This window comes from Gekko japonicus, unplaced genomic scaffold, assembly GCF_001447785.1.
Source record: "Gekko japonicus isolate JY-2015 unplaced genomic scaffold, Gekko_japonicus_V1.1 scaffold2608, whole genome shotgun sequence".
Classification (NCBI taxonomy): domain Eukaryota; kingdom Metazoa; phylum Chordata; class Lepidosauria; order Squamata; family Gekkonidae; genus Gekko; species Gekko japonicus.
In genome coordinates this window covers 74734-100850 of record NW_015165900.1, presented here as the reverse complement: position 1 = coordinate 100850, position 26117 = coordinate 74734, and the positions used below count along the sequence as shown (strand labels likewise).

Here is a 26117-nt window from a genome sequence, read left to right as displayed (position 1 = left end):
CTGTTTCACTGCTTTTCAGGAATTTTTAAATGGCATTTAAAAATATTTTAATATTAATATTATTGATGTCATTGATACCAGATCAGCAATGTAGAGAGTAGTTCCTGTCTGAATGAGTAACTGGCAGAGGTCATTTCGGGGGGGATCGCGGGGGATCGCAGTTCCCCCGGGTGAGGTACGGTGGGTGGGGCACATGACAAAGCCTGCCTCTCCCCACCCCTGCCTGCCTGGGGCCAGGGAGGGCCTTCGCGGGGCTTCCTTGCACTCCCGCCGGCCTTGCAGGTCCACCGCTGGGCCCCTCATCGGGCTCGGCAGTGGAGCTGCAAGGCCGCCAGCGGCGGCCGGGACCGTTGGGGGTGGTGTGTGTGGCCTTATGACACACTTCTGGTGATGTCAGGGGGTGTGGCCTTATGACACACTTCCGGTGATGTCAGGGGGTGTGGCATATGCTAATGAGTTATGCTAATGAGTTCCCCTAGCTCTTTTTCTACGAAACGACCCCTGGTAACTGGTAGCCAGTTCTTTGAAATGGTGTAATTTTACCCAAAACCTTGTAATGACTTAGAATGAATTAAGAAGTTTGACTGAAGAACCCATCTATATTGAACTTAATATTTCATGTTATTATGATATTCTAGAAGAAGATTTTCAAAACAAAGATTGTAATCCGGAGACTTAGGTGAATGAATGAAAACAACACATAACTTTCAGATATTATTTATTGTTTCTTTAATTGCTATATTTATGTAAGTCTGTTACATTATATTAGCGTTGTTGTACACAGTTGTTTTTTTCTTAGCTCTTTTTGGCTTGACTGTGTGATCTCCTACCCTTCCAATTGATACATTACAGGCCACTGTAAAGCCATTGGCCTACAATTAATATGGGGCAGAGGCAAAAATAGGTGCAAATTTATTTGGAAGTATTTCTATCATGTTTTATTAGTACCTTCATGAAATAACAATTTTAAAGGGACTATAGTTTCTTCCAGAACATGAAGGACCTTTGGCAGAAATTGAGATTTTCATATCACACCAATATGGCAACACCATACAGTAGCATCTTTTTCATATTTTGTTTTCCTTCTACACCTGATAGGCTACAGAACACTATGCCTTGGGGAGGTGTTGACATACCCAGCAATCATTTTCAATTACTTTGATCCAGCCTCCTTCCTGCCAGAGCTCAGACTGAATGTTAGTAAATAATGCCCTTCTTACATAAAACATCCCCATACTGTTCAGAGCAGCAGTGAGGGACTATTTGCAAGACAAGACAGCATCAGTCTGCCCTTTCTTTGTGATCTCTTCAAATGTATAGACCAGTGCTTTGCTGAGCTTCATAGGAGGGGATGGTGCCATTGAAGTCTGGATGTTTAAGAGGCTGATGATGGATAGTAAATGATAAGACAGAAAGCAAGGGCTTCATCTCAATGGAAGATGCTTTTGCATTCCAAATGGCAGGATTCAGTGCTTCACTAAAACTCCTGATTTCATGGCTGCTGCTGCCACAAACTGAATCTGAGATGCATCCTGCTATGTGTACGATGAATGATCTCCTCCAGACATCACAACAGTATTCTCGACCAGGAGACCTCCTCATTGGTGGCATCACCTCTCAGTTCTTCTCCATTTCAGACCCTGTCACTTTCAAGGAGCATCCCAAACGAAATCTTTTCCATGAATCTTTGTATGAAAACTGCCTGTATATATATTTTTTATCCTTAGGAGGACTTAGAATAGTTCATACTCATTACAAACAGTTCATATGATCCAAGCAATGGCATATTCTGAAAATGACCCATTTATTCAATAAGATGTCAAATTGAAAAAATATATTTAGCCTTTTGAAACAATTATTCCCATCTAAAGAGGTTTATTCAATTCCCTTTCCGATTGCAAATTATTGGTGATGTTCCCTTTTGTCTGCTTTTGTTCTTTTCCAATTACTCTGTCCAAGAGTTCAGATGTCCAACAGCTTAGGCATCTGGACAAGTTAGGGAGCATTAGAACAGGGCAGTGTGACTTTCAGTCTTCCTGGGCAAGTGTCATCATTTGACACCAACTTTTAAAATTGATTTTAAGTAGGACAGCTGCCATACTGATTTGAATTGCAAGAATGAAGAAAAAGAAAGAAAGAAAGAAAGAAGAAAGAAAGAAAGAAAGAAAGAAAGAAAGAAAGAAAGAAAGAAAGAAGTGTAGTAGACTTGTGTGAGACCTCTGTCTTGTGCCCCATTTCCACAATTCTCCTCTTCTTTTACTGTCAACAATTTATCTTTTTTGGTAGGATACAGCTAGTTTTGTTTTTTGCACTCAGTGTTACATTTTACTGCAGCCCACACCACCTATGTCTTTTGTCCAAGTTGGTCCCATCATCCCTGGCACAGGGTTTTTTTATGGTAAAAAGGTCCCATGATCCCTCCAGAGCTTTTTGGAAGTCCTTTTTCACCTGCAGAAAAACTGCTTGGATCCCACCCTACATCCTATTGCTACCCTGCTAATCCCAAACTAATTAATGAGCAAGGATAAGAAAATAGAGTGGTAATATCTGTCTCTGTTGTAATGTAGCTATATTAATATGAATAGTTTAGAAAGAAGGAAGCTGTCCTGAATATTCAATGATACAGGAAATGAAGGTGAACACAAATGTCACACATCCAGTTACTCAGAATTATTTCCTTAGGGTGTTGAATCCTTGTACACTTTGAAACCACAGTTGTAAATACTTATGAATATCAGACTTAAACACCATTTGTCTCTTACTTCAGTGCAGTGCCCAAGAATTACCAGCATGTCTTGTCCTTGGTCTTTGCCTTAGAAGAGATTAACGAGAATCTCCAGATCTTACCAAACCTAACACTGGGGTTCTCCATCTATGACAGCTACTTTGATGCAAGGATGGCTTTTCGAAATACCTTGAACCTTCTGTTTAATCAGAATAGGACTATCCCCAACTACAACTGTGGCATCTGGAAGAACCTCATAGCTGTCATTGGAGGCTTGGACTCCGAAATCTCCCTTCACATGGCTACTCTCTTAGGCATCTACAAGATTGCTCAGGTAAGAAAACAATAGACTGATTCTTCAAGAACTGTAGGACAGTCTGCTAACAGCACATGGCAAGAAAGGAAGAAGGAGATGATACCTCAGATCTTGATTCATGGGGTACAAACAAATTCAGATACACAACTGCCATTTTCATTTTTGATAGATTAAAAGGCAGGGAAAGAATGTTCAAAGTATAAAGGATTTGTGTTGATGTCACCCTGGATCCCCTCTGCATATATGAGGTGGTACTGGAGGGTGACTGGGTTGGATCTAAGACGTTTATACCCTGGTGAAAATGTTAGGAACAGTCCACTTTGACCACCCAGAAAAAAAACTTTACTGGGTTCATGGCACTTGTATGGACAACAGCCATGTGGAATGGGGGCTGTAATAAATAGAATTGTGTGAGGGGAACAAGGTGAAAAAAGATTGCTGGATCCAGCCCAGTATGTGACACACAGGTAGGCTTTTCTTGCTTTTCAAATAAAATATCCATACTGTTAGTAGGTTGCAGGTCTGAACAGAAAGGAAGCCATTGCAGGCTGTAGGCCTGTAGATTTGAAATCTAAGCATGGAAACTTAAAATTCAGAGTCTGAAAACTTTGAATGTGAAATCCTTCTGTTGCTCCCTTCAAAATGTTGGAAGAATTCCCAGGATATCAATTCTAATGCCAGGGTTCATAGAACATGTTTTTGCATATAGAATGTATAGGTAGTCGAGGTGCTTCCGGGTTGCAGCACTGCGAGGCGGTGGATGCTCAGTCTTGCTCCTGAGCACTGCCAACTATTTGTTGCTTTTATTGGAACTGTGGAATCTCCCGAGTTCCACCAGACCTCCCAGAGAGAGGTCTGGAGCAGGGGACGTGATATGAGCCCCCCGCGAGTGGCAGTGAGTGGGTAGGAGCCAGATCATCCTGAAGCAAGAGCACGAAGAAGTGCAGTCATGGTCCACCATGACTGCACAGCGATGAATGCCCGGCAAAGAGAGCACCATACCTCATCTCCAACATCGATGAAGAAACCGTGAGTACCTGTATAAAGCAACATCAAAGAATCAGGAAACCCTTTGATTAAACCTCCTCCAAACATCCACAAAGATGAGGAAAGGAAGAAGAGAATCTCCCACCCCCTCTCCTCGGCACAATCAGTTAGCAAAAGTACCAGATATAAAACTTTTTAAATAACTACAAGGGGAATAAAAAAGGGATACAAAATAATCTTATCTGAACATTCTACCACCTTTATCGGAATTATAAACCAGCTAAATTTTTGACTTTCATTAAAAAGAAGACAAAATAGAGGCATTTTAAAAAGAACTTCCTTATATGGTAATAGAACTTCCTGTAACATCACTCTTGTTTTTGAAGTCTCCTGGGCTCAGAAGACATTGGATAAAAGCAATCACCTGGCTCTTGTTGAAAGATTCTCAGTTGTTATTATGTCTACTATAGTAATCTATCCAGCAGTGTGATTCAGCTCCTAGACTGTTGGCAGACTGAACTGCCCGTACTTTCTTTTGTACTGGGGTTGCAGACTTTACAAAATGGATTTCCAAGCGGGAAATGAATTAAAAGCTTTAAATTCAGATGATATTGCAGGTGTTAAGCTGACTCAATTTTCATGGGATGCTCTTAAATTCATGATCCTGGGCTCAATTAAGCTAGCAATCAAAGAAAGTTGTGCTGAACTATATGACCAAAGCTTAAATACTCTATTGAAATCTACAAGCAATTCAGACAAACTTCAGGAGCAATCTTTGAGAGACACCGAACAAAACTGCAAGCAAGAGGATCCTCCTCTAACCTATGGGAAGATGCCCTGTAACAAGAAAAACACACCAAAAAAGGAAACTAAACCTCTTATGGAACTATGTTTTATAGAACCAAAGAGACAGATGCCTAAAGGAACAACCAAACCTCTGAAGCAAAAGTCATCTCAGAAAGAAAAGAAGATGGAAAATACCCAACCAAGCATTACTTCAAGCTACACATTGCAACCCTTAAAGCAATTGTATGCAGTACACAAGGGGAAAAGACATAGAGACAAGATCCTTTTGAAGAGAAGATACCAGACAAAAAAACCCACTAAGCTTTATGTATAAAATTGTTATTAAGAAAACTTAATAACATATAAGAGTGGTTTAAGGAGCTCTTATTAAAGTGTAACTATACAGAATGGCTTGTATTGTTAAGAAATCAGTTGAGAGAGGTGACAGTATAAGGATTTTTAGTAAAACGGTAGAAAAGATAGATTATTAGGAGAATCATAAAGAAGAATTCATCTTTATTTTTTATCAAAAATAAGGTAACACATTTTTTAAAAAATCAGTATATCATTTCACAGGGAAACTTGAACTTGAAAGAAAAAATAGGAGGGAAATGACTTTATTAAAGATAAGAATAGGTTAAGAAAATATGAAATTTGATAGTAAGAGCTCAGGAACTTATATTACCAAAAGATAATAATACTAGAATGTTTAGAAAATTATCAAATGAAATCATTCATGTATTGTTTGACACACATAGTTGCAAATATCGTTAGGTTATTAGAAAAATTCTCTGTTTTAAGCTAGGAGAGATTTAAACTGAATGTATTACAAGATACTACTATCATTTTTTAATTTTTTAATCTTTCCTTTTTTCCTTTTTTGGAAAAGCAATAAAAACTTCTTAGATTAAAAAAAAGAATGTATGGAAAGGAGGAAGGAGATCTGGACAACAGAACATATGTGTTAATTGGCATGTTCACTTTACTTAAACCATTAATATAATAACAGACAGAAAAGGGGAAAGGAACTCAAACCAGACATTTTGGGCTACGTAAGCTGCTCAGGCTTAATTTAACAAACTACAGACATGAGGCTTCTGAAGATCTTGGATAGTGGTTAATGAAACCAGTCTGGGCAGAAGTCAAAACATAGATGGTCAACATATCTGAGCAAAAGGGGTCGAGGGGAATCCAGCCAACCAAGGTGGATTTCATCCAAGAACCATGTCACAAAGAAAAGTAATGTTAGTCACCTTGAATTCCACAGTGGATTGGAAGTTGGAATTTGCTTAAAAGGCATGAATTCCCAAACCCAATTATATAATGATTTTTCCCCCTTTTGCTTAGGTCACATATTGCTTATTTGCTCCTGCAATGAGTGAGGTAATTCAACTCTCTCCTTTGTATAGAGTTGTCCCCAGTGAAGAGCACCAGTACACTGGGATTGTCCAGCTTCTTCTGCATTTCCATTGGAACTGGATCGCCATCATTGCAATAAATGACGATAAAGGAGAAAGGTTTGTGCAGACTTTAGCACACAAGTTTTCCCAGAATGGCATCTGTATAGCCTTCATGGAAAGAATACCGATCTACAAAAACACATTTGAGATATATGAAATGCTAGAACTCTTTCAGAATGTAACAGTTCTCTTAACTAAGACTACTGTTAACGTATGTATTGTAAATGCAGACTCTCAAAATATGAGCGCTTTGCAGTTGGCACTGAATATGTTTGATCCAGATACCATGACACCTATAGGCAAAGTATGGGTTATGACAGCCCATTTTGATTTCTCATCGCAGCTGCATCATAGAGATCTAGGCATACAGGTCTTCCATGGTGCCTTATCGTTTGCAGTTCATCTAATTGAAATTCAAGGATTCCCAGAGTTTCTCAGGAGCCTAAATCCACATACTGAGGAAGATGGTTTCATCAGGACCTTCTGGCAACAGGCCTTTGACTGTGTATTTCCAGATACTGATGTGGAGAATGAGGCTGTGAATAGCTGCACTGGGGAAGAGAAGCTGGAGAGCCTTCCTGGGCCTTTTTTCGAAATGAGTATGACAGGCCAAAGTTACAGTATCTACAATGCTGTCTATGCCGTGGCACATGCTTTACATGCCATGATTTTGTCCAGAACCAAATATAGAACCATGACAGATGGAAACAAGCTGCAGCCTCCAAAGCCACAGACATTTCAGGTAATATTTCATATAGAAGGAAATCTAGGGTGATGGAGTAGAGTGTTCAGAAAATGCATAATATCCAACCACATCAAATCTTGACTTTGAATGTTCCCATCTTTGAGATGCTCAGGGATTCCTCTTCCCACCTATGTCAGGTGATTCACAAGTGTGTTGTATCCTAATAATTAAATGTTTTATTGACAGTTTTATCTCTTCACAGTTTCTCATTTGTCTTTATGTAGAACAACAGTTTCTAATATTTTTACTATAGTGACCCACAATGCTAAACGTACATGGTATGGTGACCCACTTGAAACATTTCATGAACCACTTTTGGGATGGGGCTCTACGTTGAGGGGGAAAGCTGCCCTATCGCACTCATGGGGTAAACTTGTTCCTGACTGTGACATTATCCAGTCAGATTAGTTACAACATCTTTCTGCCAGAGAGGACCACCCCAATGACTGTTCTTGTATCCCACCTTTCCATTTTTCATCTGTCATCTTTGTGGCTTTCCATTTGTAAAGAAGTATTAGGTCATTCAATTACATTATCAGATCTACATGTCCCCATTTTTAATGAAATGCTTCCAGTGCCTCATGTGTTGGGCGAAAAATGCTGAAATAAACATTGTGGCCAAAAAGGGTGGAAGCAGATTTTAACTCTCCTTCCCTGCACATTCCACAATGAACCACTCCCACTGGCCCTGAAGGGTAGGGTTGTGAAGATGCCTGGAGAAAGAATGTAACAGCGGCTTAATAGGATGTTATTTGACAGTTGATATTACTTGCTGCCATGTTATGAACAGCTTCAGCTGTCTGCCACAAGCCTCTATTAAAGCATAAGAACATTTTCCTTCAGGACAGGTGGCAAGCAACTCTACTAGAGTATCACAGGAGAAACAAGGGGACTAAAGTGGTACATTCTTCCAAATGCAACCATATTTATAATTAGACAACCCATGAACGAGAAAAGAACCACCTCCAACCCTGGACCTGTTTTTTTCTTCTTCTCTCCTTGTCCATTTTCTATTGCTTTAGTATCACCTGCCTTAATTTTTTCCCCTGCTAGCTTCATCATTTTTTGAGGAAACTCTCCTTTAACAACAGTGCCGGTGAAAAGTTTTGTTTTGATGAGAATGGCGAATTAGCGGGTGGCTTTGATGTTATAAACTGGGTGACCTTCCCAAATAAATCCTTCTTACGAGTGAAAATTGGGAGAATGGATCCCCAAGCACTACCGGGAAGACAGTTGTCTATGAATGACCCAATAATAACATGGCACAACACATTTAATCAGGTATGATCTGATTCGTAATCATTTTGACATTGAACTTCTCAAATAATATTGTTCAAAGCAGGAGAGGCCCACAACAGTGGTAGATAAATAGACTTTGCATAAAAAGGGGAAATGGTTAAATTCCAAGTCCCTCCAGTTTGAGACCCCCTCGAGATATCCACACTCATTGGAGACAATGGTATAGTTTCAAATATAAGGCAGTCCATTTTTATTGTCTGTGTTTCAGTAAGAGAGACAATCAAAATTTAAGGCAAGTATTTACTTATCCAGGATAGCATTGACTAAATTTGCACTATATATTTGGAGGTGAGCCAGAAGTGGTGCTTTCCAGAAAATAGAAAGTGTTCTCAGGAAAACAAACTGTTATTGTTTCTCCTACTAGCTGTAGTGGTCTATGGTTTCCCCCCCATTAATCCTTTCTATTAAGTACAAGAGGGGGACCAGCAAAGATTTGAGGGAGGGATCTCATTTTCTCCTCCTCTACTATTTCCTCTTTCACATCTCTGAAAGCCCCTATAGCCTCTCCCCTTTTTCTGCTTCATTCTCTATACTTTACCAACCAGCCAGTGTTACATTATTTCCTCCTGCTTCAGCTAGCACTGCTTCCCTTTCCCCTTCCCTCCCCCAACTTTCTGTTGTGGTGGCCACAGTAGGGAACTTACAAGGACTTGCAAAGGGCCCCTCACTTCTCCCCCCATCCCCGACCTCATATTATTTCCTCTTTTTGCCCTCCTGGTACATAAGAACATAAGAGAAGCCAATGTTGGATCAGGCCAATGGCCCATCCAGTCCAACACTCTGTCACACAGTGGCCAAAAATACCAGGTGCCGTCAGGAGGTCTAGCAGTGAGACCAGGACACTAGAAGCCCTCCCACTGTTGTGTCCCCCCAAGTACCAAGAATACATTGTATCACTTGCCTCAAGAGTTCCTATCTATACCGTGGGGCTAATAACCACTGATGGACCTCTGTTCCATATGTTTATCTAATTCCCTCTTGAAGCTGTCCATGCTTGTAGCTGCCCCCATATCCTTTCCTTGCTTCTTCTCTCCTTCCTACTCATCCAGCAACCTACCTCTTATCCACTAGCTTACATAATTCTTCTCAAATTTTCCACAACATTAAAGGGTGCCATCTGCCTTCTGATTGACAGGTCACACCCCGTGCTGTGTGTAATGACAACTGCCCTCCAGGTTACAGCAGAAAAAGAAAAGAAGGAGAACAATTTTGCTGCTATGATTGTGCTCCATGTCCAGAAGGGAAGATCTCAGACCAAGAAGGTACATAAGAACATAAGAGATGCCAATGTTGGATCAGCCCAAAGGCCCATCCAGTCCAACACTCTGTGTCACACAGTGGCCAGAAATACCAGTGCCATCAGGAGGTTCAAACAGTGGGGCCAGGACATTAGAAGCCCTACCACTGTTGCCCCCCCCCCAAGCATCAAGAAGACAGAGCATCACTTGCTCCAGAGTCCCTATCTATACCTTGTGGCTAATAGCCACTGATGGACCTCTGCTCCATATGCTTATCTAATTCCCTTTTGAAGCCATCCATGCTCATAGCCGCCACCACTTCCTGTGGCAGTGAATTCCATGTGTTAATCACTCTTTGGGTGAAGAAGTACTTCCTTTTATCTGTTCTAACCCGACTGCTCAGCAATTTCATTGAGTGCCCATGAGTTCTTATATTGTGAGAAAGGGAGAAAAGTACCTCTTTCCTTACCTGCTCTATCCCATGCATAATCTTATAAACCTCGATCATGTCACCCCTCAGTCGTCATTTCTCCACGCTAAAGAGCCCTAAGAGCTTTAACCTTTCCTTATACGGAAAGTGTTCCAACCCTTTTATCATTCGAGTTGCCCTTTTCTGCACTTTTTCCAAAGGTATAATATCCTTTTTAAGGTGTGGTGACCAGAACTGCACACAGTATTCCAAATGAGGTCGCACCATTGATTTATATAGGGGCATTATGATATTGGCTGATCTGTTTTCAATACCCTTCCTAATAATCCCCAGCATAGCTTTGACCTTTTTTATTGCAGTCACACACTGTCTCGACATTTTCAGTGAGTTAAGGTAGGCTACCTTGAAATATATACATCATAGATTGGGTAGAAATTAGATATAGCCTAGCATTTCTGTGGACACAAGGATTTCTACTTGCAGAACACAGTTCCCCCCACCAACCCAAAATGACTGCCAATCGTTCTTGGGCATCCCTTGTTATTTCCCAGTCTCCCAGTAAAAGAATTAGGGGGTGGGGGTGTTTCAGGATGTTGTGGAAGAGGAGAGGCAAGAAAGTCAGAGCCAATGGCCAGAAATTCTTACACGTATGCAAATGCTAGTCTGGACCCATTGTTGCCCAGCAAGGAGCTTTGTGCTCTCTTAAGGACATAAATGGACTGTGTATGAAATGTGCAAAAGGGATTCTGATGTAAGGTGACCAGATTGTGATGCCAGACACGAGCCAGCAACAGCCTGAGTCGATGTGCCCGTGGTTCCTGAGGTTGCCCCATTCTAGATGTATCCCTAGACACATGGAACACTCCAAAACAGCCATCTGCCTTGCTGTTTAAACTAAGGACTCCTTAAACTTAAGGCAGTCCTTCATCACGCCGGCAGCTTCTCCCCACCACCACCTTCTTTGCATCAAAGGCACAAAAGACTCTTCCTTGCCTTTTGTTTGACAAAGGACTTGGCCTTCCTCATCCATTCAAGGAACCGGTTCTGCAGCCCTGAGACAAAGAACACAATAAGTGCCAGCCAATGAGTCATCACGACTATCGAGGTGTCTCTGCTACAAGTTTAGTTAGAATTCAACATTGACCAACCTTTTTTTTTCTTTCCATTTTCCAGAATTTTATTTGTACCATTCAAACTACATTATATAGGAACTCTGAATACCTGTGACATAAGTGAAACAATGGACTCTTGTTTATGCTTGAATTCAAATATGTCACTTCAGCCCTATGCAGATTTTATGCTTGAATTCAAATATGTCACTTCAGCCCTATGCAGACAACCCACCCCCATGTTGACTGACTGCTCTGAGAGGGACAGTCAAATTGACCAACCCTTAAGCCCCTTTCCCCATTGTGAACGTGACTTTTGGAACAGACCACCAAGGGGTGGTCTCAAGGGAGGTGGCCAGCAAAGCCCTCCCCCAGAGCCCCCCATACAAAAGTGGGTACACAGCAACATGCTCACTCTCTCTTCGCCATCTCTATGCCCTCTCAACATCCTCTATACATCTTTTTAGCCTTTTAGCTCTTGTTATCCTGCCTCCCCTATTTGTGTGCGTGCTTGAGTATTGTTTGATTGTGAAGAAACTACAGTAAAAAGAATAATTTTATATTGGAAACCAGCCTCTGTGTCTATTTCTGGGGCTTCTGGAAAAAGCAGGACCCCTGTATGCAAAGGTGTTTGCTCCCGTATTGCCTATTGCTATTTGTAATATCTTATATTCCCCAATATTGGTAAGAACACAGAGCAATCAGGCGAACACCAAGCCACTGTTTCATTCTTCAGTGGAGAAATATCCCTGCACTATCTCAAAACTAACATAATGGCTTGGATTTATAAATGGTAGATAATGAAATGAAATATCACTAGGCCAAATTCAACATATGACATAGAGTGAAATTGCACTTTCCTCCTCCCCCTTTTAAAGATATGGATGGATATGTATGCAAAGGTGTTTGCTCCCGTATTGCCTATTGCTATTTGTAATATCTTATATTCCCCAATATTGGTAAGAACACAGAGCAATCAGAAGAACACCAAGCCACTGTTTCATTCTTCAGTGGAGAAATATCCCTGCACTATCTCAAAACTAACATAATGGCTTGGATTTATAAATGGTAGATAATGAAATGAAATATCACTAGGCCAAATTCAACATATGACATAGAGTGAAATTGCACTTTCCTCCTCCCCCTTTTAAAGATATGGATGACTGTACCAAATGCCCAGAAGATAAGTATCCAAATCCAAATCAAAATGAATGTCTTCAAAAGCATCTCCATTTCCTGTCTTATGGTGAACCTCTGGGCAGGAGTTTGGCTGTTTGTGCTCTGTCTCTTTCTCTGACCACAGCTGTGGTACTTGGGATCTTTGTAAAGCACCGGAACACTCCCATCGTCAAAGCCAACAACAGAGAACTCTCCTATGTTCTGCTTGTCTCCCTCCTGCTCTGCTTCCTCTGCTCCTTGCTGTTCATTGGCCGACCTCACTTTCTCACCTGTCTTCTACGCCAGACAGCTTTTGGCGTCATCTTCACAGTGGCCATTTCTTCTTTGTTGACAAAAACCATCATTGTGGTCTTGGCTTTCATGGCCTCTAAACCAGGATCAAAGATGAAGAAGGGGATCGGGAAAAGCTTTGCTTTCTCTGCTGTTTCTACTTGTTCATTCATTCAAATGTGTCTTTGCCTGGTTTGCCTCTGCTATGACCCCCCATTCCCAAATGTTGACATGAACTCTTTGGCTGAAGAAATCATAGTGGAATGCAATGAAGGGTCTGCCAACATACTTTACTATGTTCTGGGCTACATAGGATTTCTCTCTCTTACCAGCTTCTTTGCAGCTTACTTTGCTCGGAAGCTGCCTGACTCTTTTAATGAAGCCAAGTTTATCACTTTCAGCATGTTGGTGTTTTGCATTGTGTGGGTGTCTTTTGTTCCAACATATTTAGGTATCAAAGGGAAATATATGACAGCTGTAGAGATCTTCTCCATCTTGGCCTCTGGACTTGGTTTACTGGGATGTATTTTTTCTCCCAAATGTTATATAATTGTCCTGAGGCCTGAATTAAACAGTAAAGAGTGTCTAATAAGGAGAAATGAGTAAGAATTCAATAACCCTTATTATGTTCTCATGATTTTATCCCAAGGTCATTAAATGTAATTTGTTTCTGAGTAACTTCTAGTTCCCAATAATAAAATCCAAGTATAATCAATGTCTATGTCTTCATTGAGGCTGCACAATGGGATTCTTGCTTTACTGCCCATGGCAGCAGTTGGTAGTTCCCTCTATTTTTTGTGCTTTTTTAACTGTTTCATTTGAGTGAATTTAGAATGGGTAACCCTGTTTATAAAGTCAAGATAGTCGGTCTAATTAGATGACTTCAATATAGGGCTGTTACTTCTGCTGCCCTGCACCACTTAGAATGGCTATACATGAGAAAGATGGGCTGAGGGAGAGTAATTGGACTAAATTTACCAACTTGCTTCAGGGCAGTTTGTGGATTTGGACCCTGGTCACTAAGATTTTCATGCAACGCTCTAGGTGGATACCACAGTGGCTCTGGTGACACCTTTTGTGAATGTGCTTGAGATTTGATAGCAGAGATGATTTTTGTTGTGAGCATGTCAGTGTTTACAAGAAAAATGAAAACCTTATTAAAATTAGGGCCAGTCTAAAATCAATGTGACTCAAAAGTGCTTCACTTTAACTGCATTATGATGCTCCTTTTATGGTTGTGCTGAATCTGGTGCCAGAATACATGGGAGCCCATGCTGCCATTCTCTCAGATTACTGTGACTTTTCAGTGTTTTTAGTGCCAAAACCTACATAACTATTAAATGCTTATAAAAAGCCCAATTGTATTGATCAAAGAGGAAGTAATGCAATGTAAAGTAGCATAGCTGTGTCAGACTCCAGGCCCTTCTTACCTTTAGAGGCCAGGTCTCAAAATCGTTCCATAGCATTTGTATGTAATTAATATGGAATGGAAGCAAAAATAGGAGTAAAATTACATGGCAGCATTTCTACTGTATTTCATTAGTGTCTTTATGGAATATTTTTTTTAAAAAAAAAAAGACTATAGTCTCCTCCTGAACAGGAAGAACCTTTTACAGAAACTGAGATTTTCATATAAATCAGTGTGGTGACGCAATATGGAAGCAGCTCTCCCTATGCAATGTTTGCTTTCATGTTTCTGCTGCACCTGATGTCCTACAGAACACAATACCTTGGGGAGGTGTTCACATACCCAGCAATCATTTCCAGTTACCCTGACCCAGCCTCCTCCTTCCCAGAGCGCAGATTGAATATTAGTAAATACCATCCTGCTTACATAAAACATTCCCATACTGTTCAGAGCAGAGGTAAGGGGCAATTTGAAGGACAGGTCACTTTGCAAGACAGCACTGTATCAGTCTTCCCCTTCTTTGTGCTTTCTTCCAGTTTAGAGACCAATACTTAGGGATGGTGCCATTGAAGGCTGGATGTTCAAGAGGCTGGTACTGGATAATAAATGATCACACAGGGAAAGGATTTCATCTCAAGGGAAGATGCCCTTCATTCCAAATGAAAGGATTCAGGGTTTCACTACAACTCCTGATATTGTGGCTGCTGCTGCCGCAAACTGAATCTCAGACACATCTTGCTATGTGTACAGTGAATGATGCCTTGCAGACACCTCACCAGTATTCTCAGCCAGGAGACTTCCTCATTGGTGGAATCACCTCACAGTTCTTCCCCGTTTCTCACAGTGTCCTTTTTGAGGAGCACCCCAAAGGGAATCTTTTTCATGGATCTGTGTATGGGAACTGTCTGTATATTTTTATCCTTAGCATGAATTAGACTATTGCTTAACAGATGGATAACACAATACAAGCGATGACACCTTCTGAAAGTGATCCATTGATTCAGTAAGATGTCAAATTATGGGCTATGCGATTTCCCTCTCTTCGTATGCTTTTGTTCTTATCCAATTACTTTGGCCAAGAGTTCAGCTCTCCCACAGTTTGGGGAGGGGATGAGTATAGGGAACATTAGAACAGGACAGTGTGACTTTCAGGCCTCTTGAACAAGTCTCATCATTTGACAGCAACTTTTCAATTGATTTTAAGTAGGTAGCTGCCATGTCGATTTCTATCACAGGAACAGAGATAAGAAAGAAAGAACTTGAACTTGTAGTAGACTTCTCGCCATTTTGTCTCCTCCCCCTCCTTCTACTGTCAACATTTTTTCTTTTTTTGCTGATCAAATCCAACCATTCTCCCCCACTCAGTTTTATGTAATCAGCCTCTGTACTGTAGCCCAGATCACATGTGTCCTTTGTCTAAATTGCTTCCATGGTCCCCAGCATAACTTTTTGATTGGTGAAAGGGTCCCATGATCCCTCCATAGCTTTTGGTAGTGCTTGTTCACCTGCAGAAAAACTGGTTGAATCCTACCCTACATTTATTGCTTGTTTTACTACCTTGATGGTCCCAAATAATTAATGAACCAGAATAGAAAAAGGGAGTGGTAATGTCTGTCTTGGTTGTAATGAAATTATATTAATATGAATAGCTTAAAAAGAAGGAAAGTGTCCTCAGTGATAGAGGAAATGATGGTGGATAAATTTCACATATCCAGTTACTTAGAACAATTTCCTTAAGATGTTGAACCTTTCTATACTTGAAACCACAGTTATAAGTGTTTATGGATATCAGAATTACACACCATTTGTCTCTTACTTCAGTGCAGTGCCCAAGAATTACCAGCATGTCTTGTCCTTGGTCTTTGCCTTAAAAGAGATTAACGAGAGTCCCCACATCTTACCAAACATAACACTGGGTTTCCACATATATGACAGCTACTTTGATGCAAGGATGGCTTTTCGAAATACCTTGAATCTTCTGTTTAGTCAGAATAGAACTATCCCCAACTACAACTGTGGCATCTGGAAGAACCTAATAGCTGTCATTGGAGGCTTGGACTCCGAAATCTCCCTTTATATGGCTACTCTCTTAGGCATTTACAAGATTCCTCAGGTAAGAAAAACAATAGGTTCCAACCAGGCTATCTACTGATGTATAAAGGAGGAAGGGGTCCTCTTTAATTACAAAAGGGACCTGCATGGACAGAAACCAAGTTAGATGGGTTTAATAAACAAGGCAACTCAGTGAGACCAAGTGAAAAAAATTGTCTGGATCCCACACAATGTTCTTAAAGTATTTGTGTTTATTCTTCCAGACATTACAATCTCTTTGGCTCTCTTCCTATTTTTCCTTCTAGCTGATGGCAGGAGTATCAGAAGAATATCCATTTTTAAAATTGGAGTTGTTGCTGTACATGAGAGAGTTCTTCTGGTAGTCATCCCCTCTTTCAGGTCTCATAATGTGAACTGTCGGGTGGGTGAAAGGGACATGTCATTCTAGTCCCAGTGCACAGGGGGGAAAATGCACACATTGATTCAAAATGTCTGTGTTAGGGTTGCCAGGTCCAGGTTGGGAAATACTTGGAGATTTTGGGAGTGGATCCCGAGGAGGGTGGGATTTGGAGAGGGTAGGCATTTCAGTGGGGTATGATGTCATAGAGTCCACCTTCCAAAGCAGCCATTTTTATCCAGGTGAACTGATCTCTGTCACCTGGAGATCAGTTGTAATTCCAGGAGATCTCCAGCCACCACCTGGAGGTTGGCTACCCTAGTCTGTGTACTTATCCCCTTCCTTTCACCCATAATTTCTCAGAGAGGTTGAACATTTGGGTTGACGCACAAAGGCCCCAGTCACATGGAGCATTAGGCACGCTAGAGAGACGGAAGATAGGCGGATTTTCGGGCGTGATCTCACCGCCACATCTGGGAAGCGTAGAGCTCCCGTGGCGCACCCGAGGCTTCCTGCTGAAGATGCGGGGTACCTCGGAGGTACTAGTTTCTGGAAACTGCGGGGCAAGGGCGGGCATCTGATCATGTTTCCAGTGGTAGTTCCATCGCCCGCCCATGTCCCCTCGCAAAAAGGTGCCCCCCAAGTCTCCATGGATGCGCACAAGCACCCAACAGAGCATGTGCACATTTCAGTTTTTTTAAAAAACACAACCCCATTTGCCGCTCCACTCCGCTTCTTTGCCACGTTGTGTGATCGGCACCTCCTCGCTAACCACGGGAGCTCAATGGGACCTCAACCTGACACCTGATCGCGCAGTCGTGCATTAGTTTGCTCCTGGGCAAACAGCCACACCTCCCCCCCCGCATTTTCCTGCCCGTGTGGCCGAGGCCAAAATAAGAGCAACTATCCTTTTTATGATTCTCTAAACATACTTAAGAAAAGAAGTGCCAAGTGACACTCATTTTAGGAGCATGAAACCACTATAGGACAGGTTGCTGACAGCACATGGCAGGAATGGAAGAAGAGGATAGGTGGGATCTTGATTCTTGGTGTAGTATTCAAATCCACAAATGCTGCTTTCATTATTATTATTTTTTGATATCTTGAGAGGTAGGCAAAGGGTGTCCAAAGAAGGAAGGATTTATAATAGCATCACCCTGAATTCCCTCATCATATAGAAGGTGGTAGTGTAGGGTGAGTGGGCTGGATAGGACCCATTTATATGCTGGTGAAAATGGAATGAGCAGTCCACTTCAACCACCCAGAAAAACAAACCCCCTTACTGGGTTCATGGTGCCTGCATAGACAACAGCCATGTCGGATTCGATCTTTAATAAGTAGGAGAACTGGGTAAGAAAAAAATGATCTCTTTGAATAGCAGGAACTTTGACATTTGGCTCAAAAGAGTAAATCAATCCTGAAAACAAACTCAGCTGACAACATAACTGAAGGATGGGTGAGGCACTGAATGCTGTGAGGCTAATGCCATTCTCCTACCCTCTTGGCCAAGTTCTAGTTTGCATTCTCCCAGTAGCAGAAACTGAAACATTCATTTCACTTCAAAAATTATCTAAATATTCTTCTTCCCTTATTATAGAACGAATGCATTGCAGAACCATGGACAGAGTGTTCATCTGGCACCCAGGTGACCACAGAGATATGATGATGAGTGGATAAGAACATAAGAACATAAGAGATGCCAAAGGCCCATCCAGTCCAACACTCTCTGTCACACAGTGGCCAGAAATACCAGTGCCATCAGGAGGTCCACCAGTGGGGCCAGGACATTAGAAGCCCTCCCACTGTTGACCCCCCCAAGCACCAAGATGACAGAGAATCACTTGCCCCAGAGTCCCTATCTATACCTTGTGGCTAATAGCCACTGATGGACCTCTGCTCCAGATGCTTATCTAATTCCCTTTTGAAGCCGTCCATGCTTGTAGCCGCCACCACCTCCTGTGGCAGTGAATTCCATGTGTTCATCACTCTTTGGGTGAAGAAGTACTTCCTTTTATCCATTCTAAACTGGCTTCCAACCACTCACCATTTCTACTCTTTCCCAAATGAAAATGCTCTTTTTATTTTAAACAGGAGAGAAAAGTTGTGAGTCACCCCAGATTCAACAGTGGATCAGAAACCGTTGCAAACTCAAACCCAGTGAAGTAAAGTATCTTTCTTCTTTTGCTTAGGTCACATATTGCTTATTTGCTCCGGCAATGAGTGAGGTAATCCAACTCTCTCCTTTGTATAGAGTTGTCCCCAGTGAAGAGCACCAGTATACTGGGATTGTTCAGCTTCTTCTGCATTTCCAGTGGAACTGGGTGGGCGTCATGGTAGCAAATGATGATAAAGGAGAAAGGTTTGGGCAGACTTTGGCGCACAAGTTTGCCCAGAATGGCATCTGTATCGCCTTCATGGAAAGAATACCAACCTACAAAAACACATTGGAGATGTACGGAATGTTAGAACTGTTTCAGAATATGACACTTTTCTTAACCCAGACTAGTGTCAACATCTGTATCATAAGTGCAGACTCCGAAAGCCTGAATGCTTTGCAGTTGGCACTGAATATGTTTGATCCAGATTCCATGGCACCTATACACAAAGAATGGGTTATGACGGCCCATTTCGATTTCTCGTCACAGATATATCATAGAGAACTGGGCATACAAGTCTTCCATGGTGCATTATCATTTGCAGTTCATGTCACTGAAGTTCAAGGATTCCCAAAGTTCCTCAGGAGCCTAAATCCACATGCTAAGGAAGATGGTTTCATCAAAATATTCTGGCAGCAGGCATTTAGCTGTCTATTTCCAGATACTGATGTGGACAATGATGCTGTGAATAGCTGCACTGGGGAAGAGAAGCTAGAGACCCTTCCTGGGCCTTTTTTTGAAATGAGCATGACAGGCCAAAGTTACAGTATCTACAATGCTGTCTATGCTGTGGCACATGCTTTACATGCCATGTCTTCATCCAGAACCAAATATGGAATCATGGTAGATGGAAACAAGCTGGACCATCCAAAGCCACAAGCATTTCAGGTAATATTTCATACAGAAGGAAGTCTAAGGTGACAGACCATACTGTTCAGAGAGTGCATAATATCCAGCAACAATGTTAAATCTTTGCTTTGAATGTTCCCATCTCTGAGATGTTCAGGGATTCCTCTTCCTGCTTATGCCAGGTTCCTGACAAGCATGTTGTGGCCTCCTTCCTATGGGGGGGGGCACCTGTTTTTCCTTTAAATCATACTCTGTGACATGCTTGCTTATAGGGGAAACGGTTTTTCCTTTAATTCATACTTTGTGCATATAAACTTGGTAGTTTCTGCTGCCACCAGGAATTAAAAATTCCAACTCTCTCTCCTTTGGTAGTGTGACCCAGGGTCTGGGCACTTCAGAGGACTATGTGGCCCTGAGGAAGTACTGTACTGAATTCTGGGATATGTTTAAACAAAAATGGATTTATTGAAGTAAGAACAAAATAGGTTTCTGGAAAAAGGAACTTGTAAAATATAACTAGCAAGCTTGGTGTCCCACAGTCTCTTAGACACTAAAATTTCACTCTGACAGGCTTCTCTCTCTCATATACGTAGCCACACTGGTTAAGCTCTTAGTCTTAGGCACACAAGAATAAACATTTGTCTAACCACACAGTTTAGACACAGCTTGTTTCTTTTCCATGTAGACTCTCTCACAAAACTTTAGAGTTCCACAACATTTCTTTAAAGCTTTTCACAAAGTATGGAAAGCTGCGAAATACTTGCGAGCTACCACTTATAAGGAAAATGTATACAAAATGTTTCACCGGTGGCACTGGTCACTGGATAAATTGGCAAAATGTTATCCTAGATGTCAAAAAAATGTTGGAAATGTAAAAACAATGTGGGCACTTTTTACCATACGTGGTGGAGGTGCTCTACGACTCAACAATATTGGCATAAAGTTCATAAAATATTAGTAAATATTTTAGGGATAGAAATACCTTATGTGCCTGAATTGTTTTTGTTAAATGTACTACCGGATAAGTTTAAAAAGGATGAAAAATACGTTATTGTTTATATAAATACAGCAGCTCGTATATTATTTGCCAAGTATTGGAAACAAGGAGGAATACCCTCCAAGAGAGAATTAATTTATAAAATACAGGAAGTGGTGGAAATAGATAAACTGACTATAATATTACAAAATAAGGATGAAGTGATATTTAAAAATAGATGGGAACATTTTTACAAATGGTTGGGGGAAAACTAATGGTATTAAATAGATAAGTGTAAGACTCCGAAATGTGTTGCATGGTTGTATAAGATGTGGATATATGCATGTTGTAATGCATATAGAAAATTTGAAATAAATATAATTATTTTTTAAAAAAAGCTTTTCACACTTCACTCTCCAAAGACGCATACACACTGAACTCTGTCATAAAACACACACACACACATATTCCTCTCAGAACATCTCCTCCCAAACTCTCAGTCATCAACCAATCACAGCACACACATCTCCCCCCATCACCCTCCTTGCATTTAAAGGAACACACATCAAAACAAGGAATCATTACACATGTCACATTCTAATAACTGAAGGTGTTATTTGTAACCTCATCCCTTCACAGTTCCACAACAATCCTTATGTGGTACAGTGGTTCCCAGCATTTTTGGTATGGTGAACCACAAGAACAAATGTATTTGGTATGATGACCTACTTAAAGAAAATCAGTAGAACTGCAAAATCTGGGGCACACTTTTATGCCGGGATCCCTCGGTTGGGAGATGCTAATGTATTGGATTCTCTGGGTAAATATGTACCAAACAGTGACATTATTCCATCAGATCTTTTACCTTATCTTCTTGCTGGAGAGGGTCACTCCATGTGGAGGAGTGGGGAATCAAACCCACTTCTCCCAGATTAGAGTCTGCACTCTTAACCACTACACCAAACTGGCTCTTATGGAAATCACACTGTTAGCTTCTACTAAATTGATTTCCAAATGCAATCAGCATTATGATTAGAAAATGAGAAAAGAACCACCTCTAACCATAGACCTGATTTTCTCTCTCCTTCTACCTTTTCTATGGCTTTGGGATCACCTGCCTTAATTTCTTTCCTGCTAGCTTCACCGTTTTTTGAGGAGGCTCTCCTTTAACAACAGTGCCGGTGAAAAGTTTTGTTTTGATGAGAATGGTGAATTAGTGGGTGGCTTTGATATTATTAACTGGGTAACCTTCCCAAATAAATCCTTCTTACGAGTGAAAATTGGGAGAATGGATCCCCAAGCACTACCGGGAAGACAGTTGTCTATGAATGACCCAATAATAACATGGCACAGCACATTTAATCAGGTAAGACAGGACTAGTGTTTCCAAAGTCCCCCCAGATAGGTTATCTTAATCATCCCCACCACCTTTCAGCAGTCACTTAGTGTTGTCAGAGTATCCTGTTTCAAGAGGCTTCAGGCCTTGGAAGAGGCTTATTTTGAAGCCCTGCAAAATAATCTTCACCAAGTCCAAAATGCTTTGGCTTTTGATTCTGTGGCATGCCAAATCATAATCATTTTGACATCCAAATCCTCAGATTTAAATCCTGTTCAAAGCAGGAGGGAGACTCAGGTAGGTCATTAATAATTTCTTGTTTGTGCTTCAGTAAGAGATGCCAGAAAAAAAATAGGCCAGTATTTCCTGACACAAAATAGCCTCTCCCCTTCTCCTGTTTCATTCTCTACTCCCCACCCACCCACCAGCCAACCTACCTTTTTATCTGACTCCTTGTCTTTAGATTTTCTTCCTTTTGTTTGCCTGGCAGCCTGTCCCCTTTTTCCAGGAAAGTCTCTGTGGTGCCTGCCACCAGGCCAAGCTCAGATGCACAGTAGGGAACCTGAAATGAGTTGAATGGGGCACCTTGCCTTCCCCTCCATCCCCCCCCACCATTATTTTCTCTTTTTGTCCTCCTGGTAGCCCCCATATCCTTACCTGTCTCTTCTCCTTTCTCTACTTCCCACCCACCAACCAACCTACCTTATTCTGCCCCTTACATCATCCTCCTCTGCTCCATTTTATCCTCTTAAGAACCCTGCGGGGTAGGTTAGGCTTAGAGTGTGTGACTGGCCCATGGTCACCCAGCAAGCCTCCGTGGCATAGCAGGGGTTTAGACCTAGGTCTCCCAGATCCTACTGTGAAAATCTCACCACTACACCACACTGGCTTTGTATGGTGGCTGTTGTTGAACAGTAGTGAGTAGCTGGGCCTGGGTGAATCATGGAAGTTATGGTGGGAAGCTGCTTGGTGGTCACTGTCAGGCCTAGCCCTGATAAGTCTTCCCTCAAAGGGTAGAACAGCCATGGGAAGAGCTCTGCTCCTATAAGAAACCATGGCCTCTGAGGACATTTATCTCTTAAAGTTACAGGCACTCTTTCTATTATTTTGGAGGGTTTTAACTCCCCATCAGTTTGCTTGTTTTTGAGAGTACATATTTTTTTTCTGCAAACCTTTGGACTTTTTTTCAGGTTTGCAGAACAATTTAGCTTGCCTGTTCATGGCTCCACTCTCCAAATTTAAGTATTCACACATGGGCCTTGTTGAGAATATTTATTTATTTATTTATTTATTTATTAGATTTCTATACCGCCCTCCCCAAGGCTCAGGGCGGTTCACAAGCGGCAAAGCCGGAATCTAAAATACAATAAAACACACAATAAACAATAAAGTGATCAGAATTCTGGAAGCACTGTTAAGTATTGCTCAGAATAAAGCCTGTTCAGAATTGCTTTATCATCCATTCACAGCAATTCTCATAAGTTATCGAAAGAGGGGAGAGGAGTATATTGCTGTTCTGCCAAAAATGTTTGCATAATATCTGCCCCTTTCCTTTTTGACACAGTACCATTACTTACAACAGCTTCAATGCAAAACTGTGGTCCTGTCCACACGAGACGTTTTGGGCCAGGAGAGGGACGGATCGGAGCCACAGCAAACGGGCGCAATCCCACAGCAACATCTGGGAATTGTGCTGCACCCATTCCCAATCCACCCCTCCCGGCCAAACCCCGCAGCAAAAGGCCGCATCACTGCCGGCTGTGGGATGTGGGATCGCCGGTGTGTCTTTTCGCCGGTGCATCCCCAGCCCCTGGCCGTACTGCATATGCTCAAGCATGTGCAGTTCGGCAGCCTCCCCCTCCCAATCGTCTCTTCCTCCCCGGCATCTGATCGTTCCGGGGAGCAACGGCGCCGCGGCTCAGGGGATCGTGGGATTCGCCGCGGCGTCTCTTTTTTGGTGCGGCTTTTAAAAGCCGCAATTTGGCCAGTGTTTTCCCTGCCGTGTGGCAGGGGCCTGTTATACCCTTAGGAAACCTTTTACTCCAATTTACTGACCTTTGGGAATGTTCCCAAAATTAAATGAATTCCTTTTTTTGATTGATAGGTCACACCCCTGGCTATGTGTAATGACCACTGCCATCCAGGTTACAGTAGAAAAAAGAAGGAAGGACAACCATTCTGCTGCTATAATTGTGCTCCATGTCCAACAGGGAAGATCTCAGACCAGAAGGGTAGGAGTCCTCAAAAGATGTACATCATAGATTGGGTAGAAGTTAGATATAGCCTTGCATTTCCTTGGGAAGATGGATACAGGATAGTGCAGCATAGCATTTCTGCTTGTGGGAATCCATTCCTTTCCTCCTCCCCAACCAATCCTGAATGCCCTACCAATGATTGTGTTCCCTGGTGCCTCTCATTCTTTTCCTGTCTCCCAGAAACAGGAAGGGGACATTTCAGGCTGTTGAGGGAGGGCAGAGGCAAGAAAGTCACTTTTCATGCATGGAAATCTTTATACTTGTGGAAACACCAGTCTGGATATACTAGTGGGGTTCACTGTAGAAGGATGAGTGTGCCATCCCAAAACTAGCATGATGTCTTGTATGTACAAATGGGAGATACTGAAGTATCAAGCGAGATAAGGTATCAAGCACTAAGGTATCACTCAGCCAAGCTCAAATTATGACATAAAGTACAATAGTGGTGTGTTTTTTTCCCTTTTAAAGATATGAATGACTGCGCTAAATGCCTGGAAGATGCTTATCCAAATAAACACCAAAATGGATGCCTTCCAAAGGGTCTGCATTTCCTGTCTTATGGTGAACCTCTGGGCATAAGTTTGGCTGTTTTCGCACTGTCTCTTTCTCTGACTACAGCTCTGGTATTTGGAATCTTTATAAAGCATCGGAACACACCCATTGTCAAAGCCAACAACAGAGAACTCTCCTATGTTCTGCTCCTCTCCCTCCTGCTCTGCTTCCTCTGCACCTTGCTGTTCATTGGCTGGCCTCACTTTCTCATCTGCCTTCTACGCCAGACTGCCTTTGGCGTCATCTTCACAGTGGCCATTTCTTCTGTGCTGGCAAAAACCATCATTGTGGTTTTGGCTTTCATGGCCTCCAAACCAGGATCAAAGATGAAGAAATGGATGGGGAAAAGCTTTGCAAGCTCAATTATTGTTTGTTGTTCATTCGTTCAAATGTGTCTTTGTCTGGTTTGCCTCTGCAACGACCCTCCATTCCCAGATGTTGACGTGAACTCTGTGGCTGAAGAAATCATAGTGGAATGCAATGAAGGATCTGCCAACATAGTTTACTATATTCTGGGCTACATGGGATTTCTCTCTCTTACCAGCTTCTTTGTAGCTTACTTTGCTCGGAAGCTGCCTGACTCCTTCAATGAAGCCAAGTTTATCACTTTCAGCATGCTGGTGTTTTGCATTGTGTGGGTGTCTTTTGTTCCAACGTATTTAAGTACCAAAGGGAAATATATGATAGCTGTAGAGATCTTCTCCATCTTGGCCTCTGGGCTTGGTTTACTGGGGTGTATATTTTCTCCCAAATGTTATATAATTGTCTTGAGGCCTGAATTAAACAATAAAGAACATCTAATAAGGGGAAATAAGTTAAGAATCTAACAAGCCTTAACAGTTTGGCTGGAGATCCTGGAGGGTTTTTTTTTTTTTGGGTCATCTTCTGGGCGTGGAACAGAAGTCACTGGGGGTGTGGGTGGGTATTTGTGAATTTCCTGCATTGTGCAAGGGTTGGGCTAGATGACCCTGGAGGTCCCTTCCAACTCTTTGATTCTGTGATTCTATGTATGTTCAAGGCTCACATTAAAGGTGTTTACTGGAATTTGCTTCTGAGTAAGTTTTGATTCCCAATAATAAAATCCAAGTTTACCCCATACCCATGTCTCATGACTTTACTTAGGGTGAAGAAGCAAAGCAATTCTTGCCTTCATTGAGCTGGGGGTAAGTGATTGGCCTAAGTTCACTCAGGCCCCATTCACATGGCGAATTTGCCGCGGGAGAGCCACGATTGGATGGCAGATATTCCGGGCACGATCACACCACAACATCTGGAAAGTGGAGCGCACCCGTGGCCAACCCGTGGCATGCCGCCGAAAATGTGTGATAAAAAATACCTGCTCGAAGGTAGTAGCAAATGGTTTGCCATGGGGTGCCTCTGGACTCCCTTAGAGTGATCACACCGGCGCGGCTTTTCCCTTCGGCTGTCTTTGTTGCAGTGCACATGCCGAGGGCTGGAACTGTGGGTTGCCGCCGATGCATCCGATCGCGTTGTCGCACGTCTAATTGCGGCGCCACAAATAGCCACGTCTCTCCCCCCCACATTTTCCAGCACGTGTGACCGGGGCCTCAGTTGCTTTAGGCCAGTATGTT

At 42.0% G+C, this 26117-nt stretch overlaps 2 protein-coding genes across 2 annotated transcripts; both read left to right on the top strand.

The window, feature by feature from the left end:
• Window positions 1-1546: 1546 nt before the first annotated feature.
• On the top strand, window positions 1547-13150 carry LOC107110563 (vomeronasal type-2 receptor 26-like). Its single transcript, XM_015411362.1, has 7 exons — window positions 1547-1689; window positions 2768-3059; window positions 4708-5142; window positions 6162-7016; window positions 8073-8302; window positions 9459-9580; window positions 12249-13150. The coding sequence occupies exons 1-7, from the start codon at window positions 1547-1549 to the stop codon at window positions 13148-13150; spliced, it is 2979 nt and encodes a 992-aa protein (XP_015266848.1).
• A 5581-nt stretch (window positions 13151-18731) lies between these two features.
• LOC107110562 (vomeronasal type-2 receptor 26-like) lies at window positions 18732-25352 on the top strand. Its single transcript, XM_015411361.1, has 4 exons — window positions 18732-19445; window positions 21521-21748; window positions 23823-23949; window positions 24442-25352. Exons 1-4 carry the CDS (start codon window positions 18732-18734, stop codon window positions 25350-25352), a joined length of 1980 nt encoding a protein of 659 aa, XP_015266847.1.
• Window positions 25353-26117: the final 765 nt, after the last annotated feature.

Bases quoted from the DNA above. Each gene is read 5' to 3' on its own strand.
- LOC107110563 (XM_015411362.1), top strand. From the start codon at position 1,547: ATGAATGATCTCCTCCAGACATCACAACAGTATTCTCGACCAGGAGAC. The intron at 5,143-6,161 runs GTATAAAATTGT...CCTTTTGCTTAG, and splicing joins AAAAACCCACTAAGCTTTAT to GTCACATATTGCTTATTTGC. The intron at 7,017-8,072 runs GTAATATTTCAT...TTCCCCTGCTAG, and splicing joins CAAAGCCACAGACATTTCAG to CTTCATCATTTTTTGAGGAA.
- LOC107110562 (XM_015411361.1), top strand. From the start codon at position 18,732: ATGGTAGCAAATGATGATAAAGGAGAAAGGTTTGGGCAGACTTTGGCG. The intron at 19,446-21,520 runs GTAATATTTCAT...CTTTCCTGCTAG, and splicing joins CAAAGCCACAAGCATTTCAG to CTTCACCGTTTTTTGAGGAG. The intron at 23,950-24,441 runs GTAGGAGTCCTC...TCCCTTTTAAAG, and splicing joins GAAGATCTCAGACCAGAAGG to ATATGAATGACTGCGCTAAA.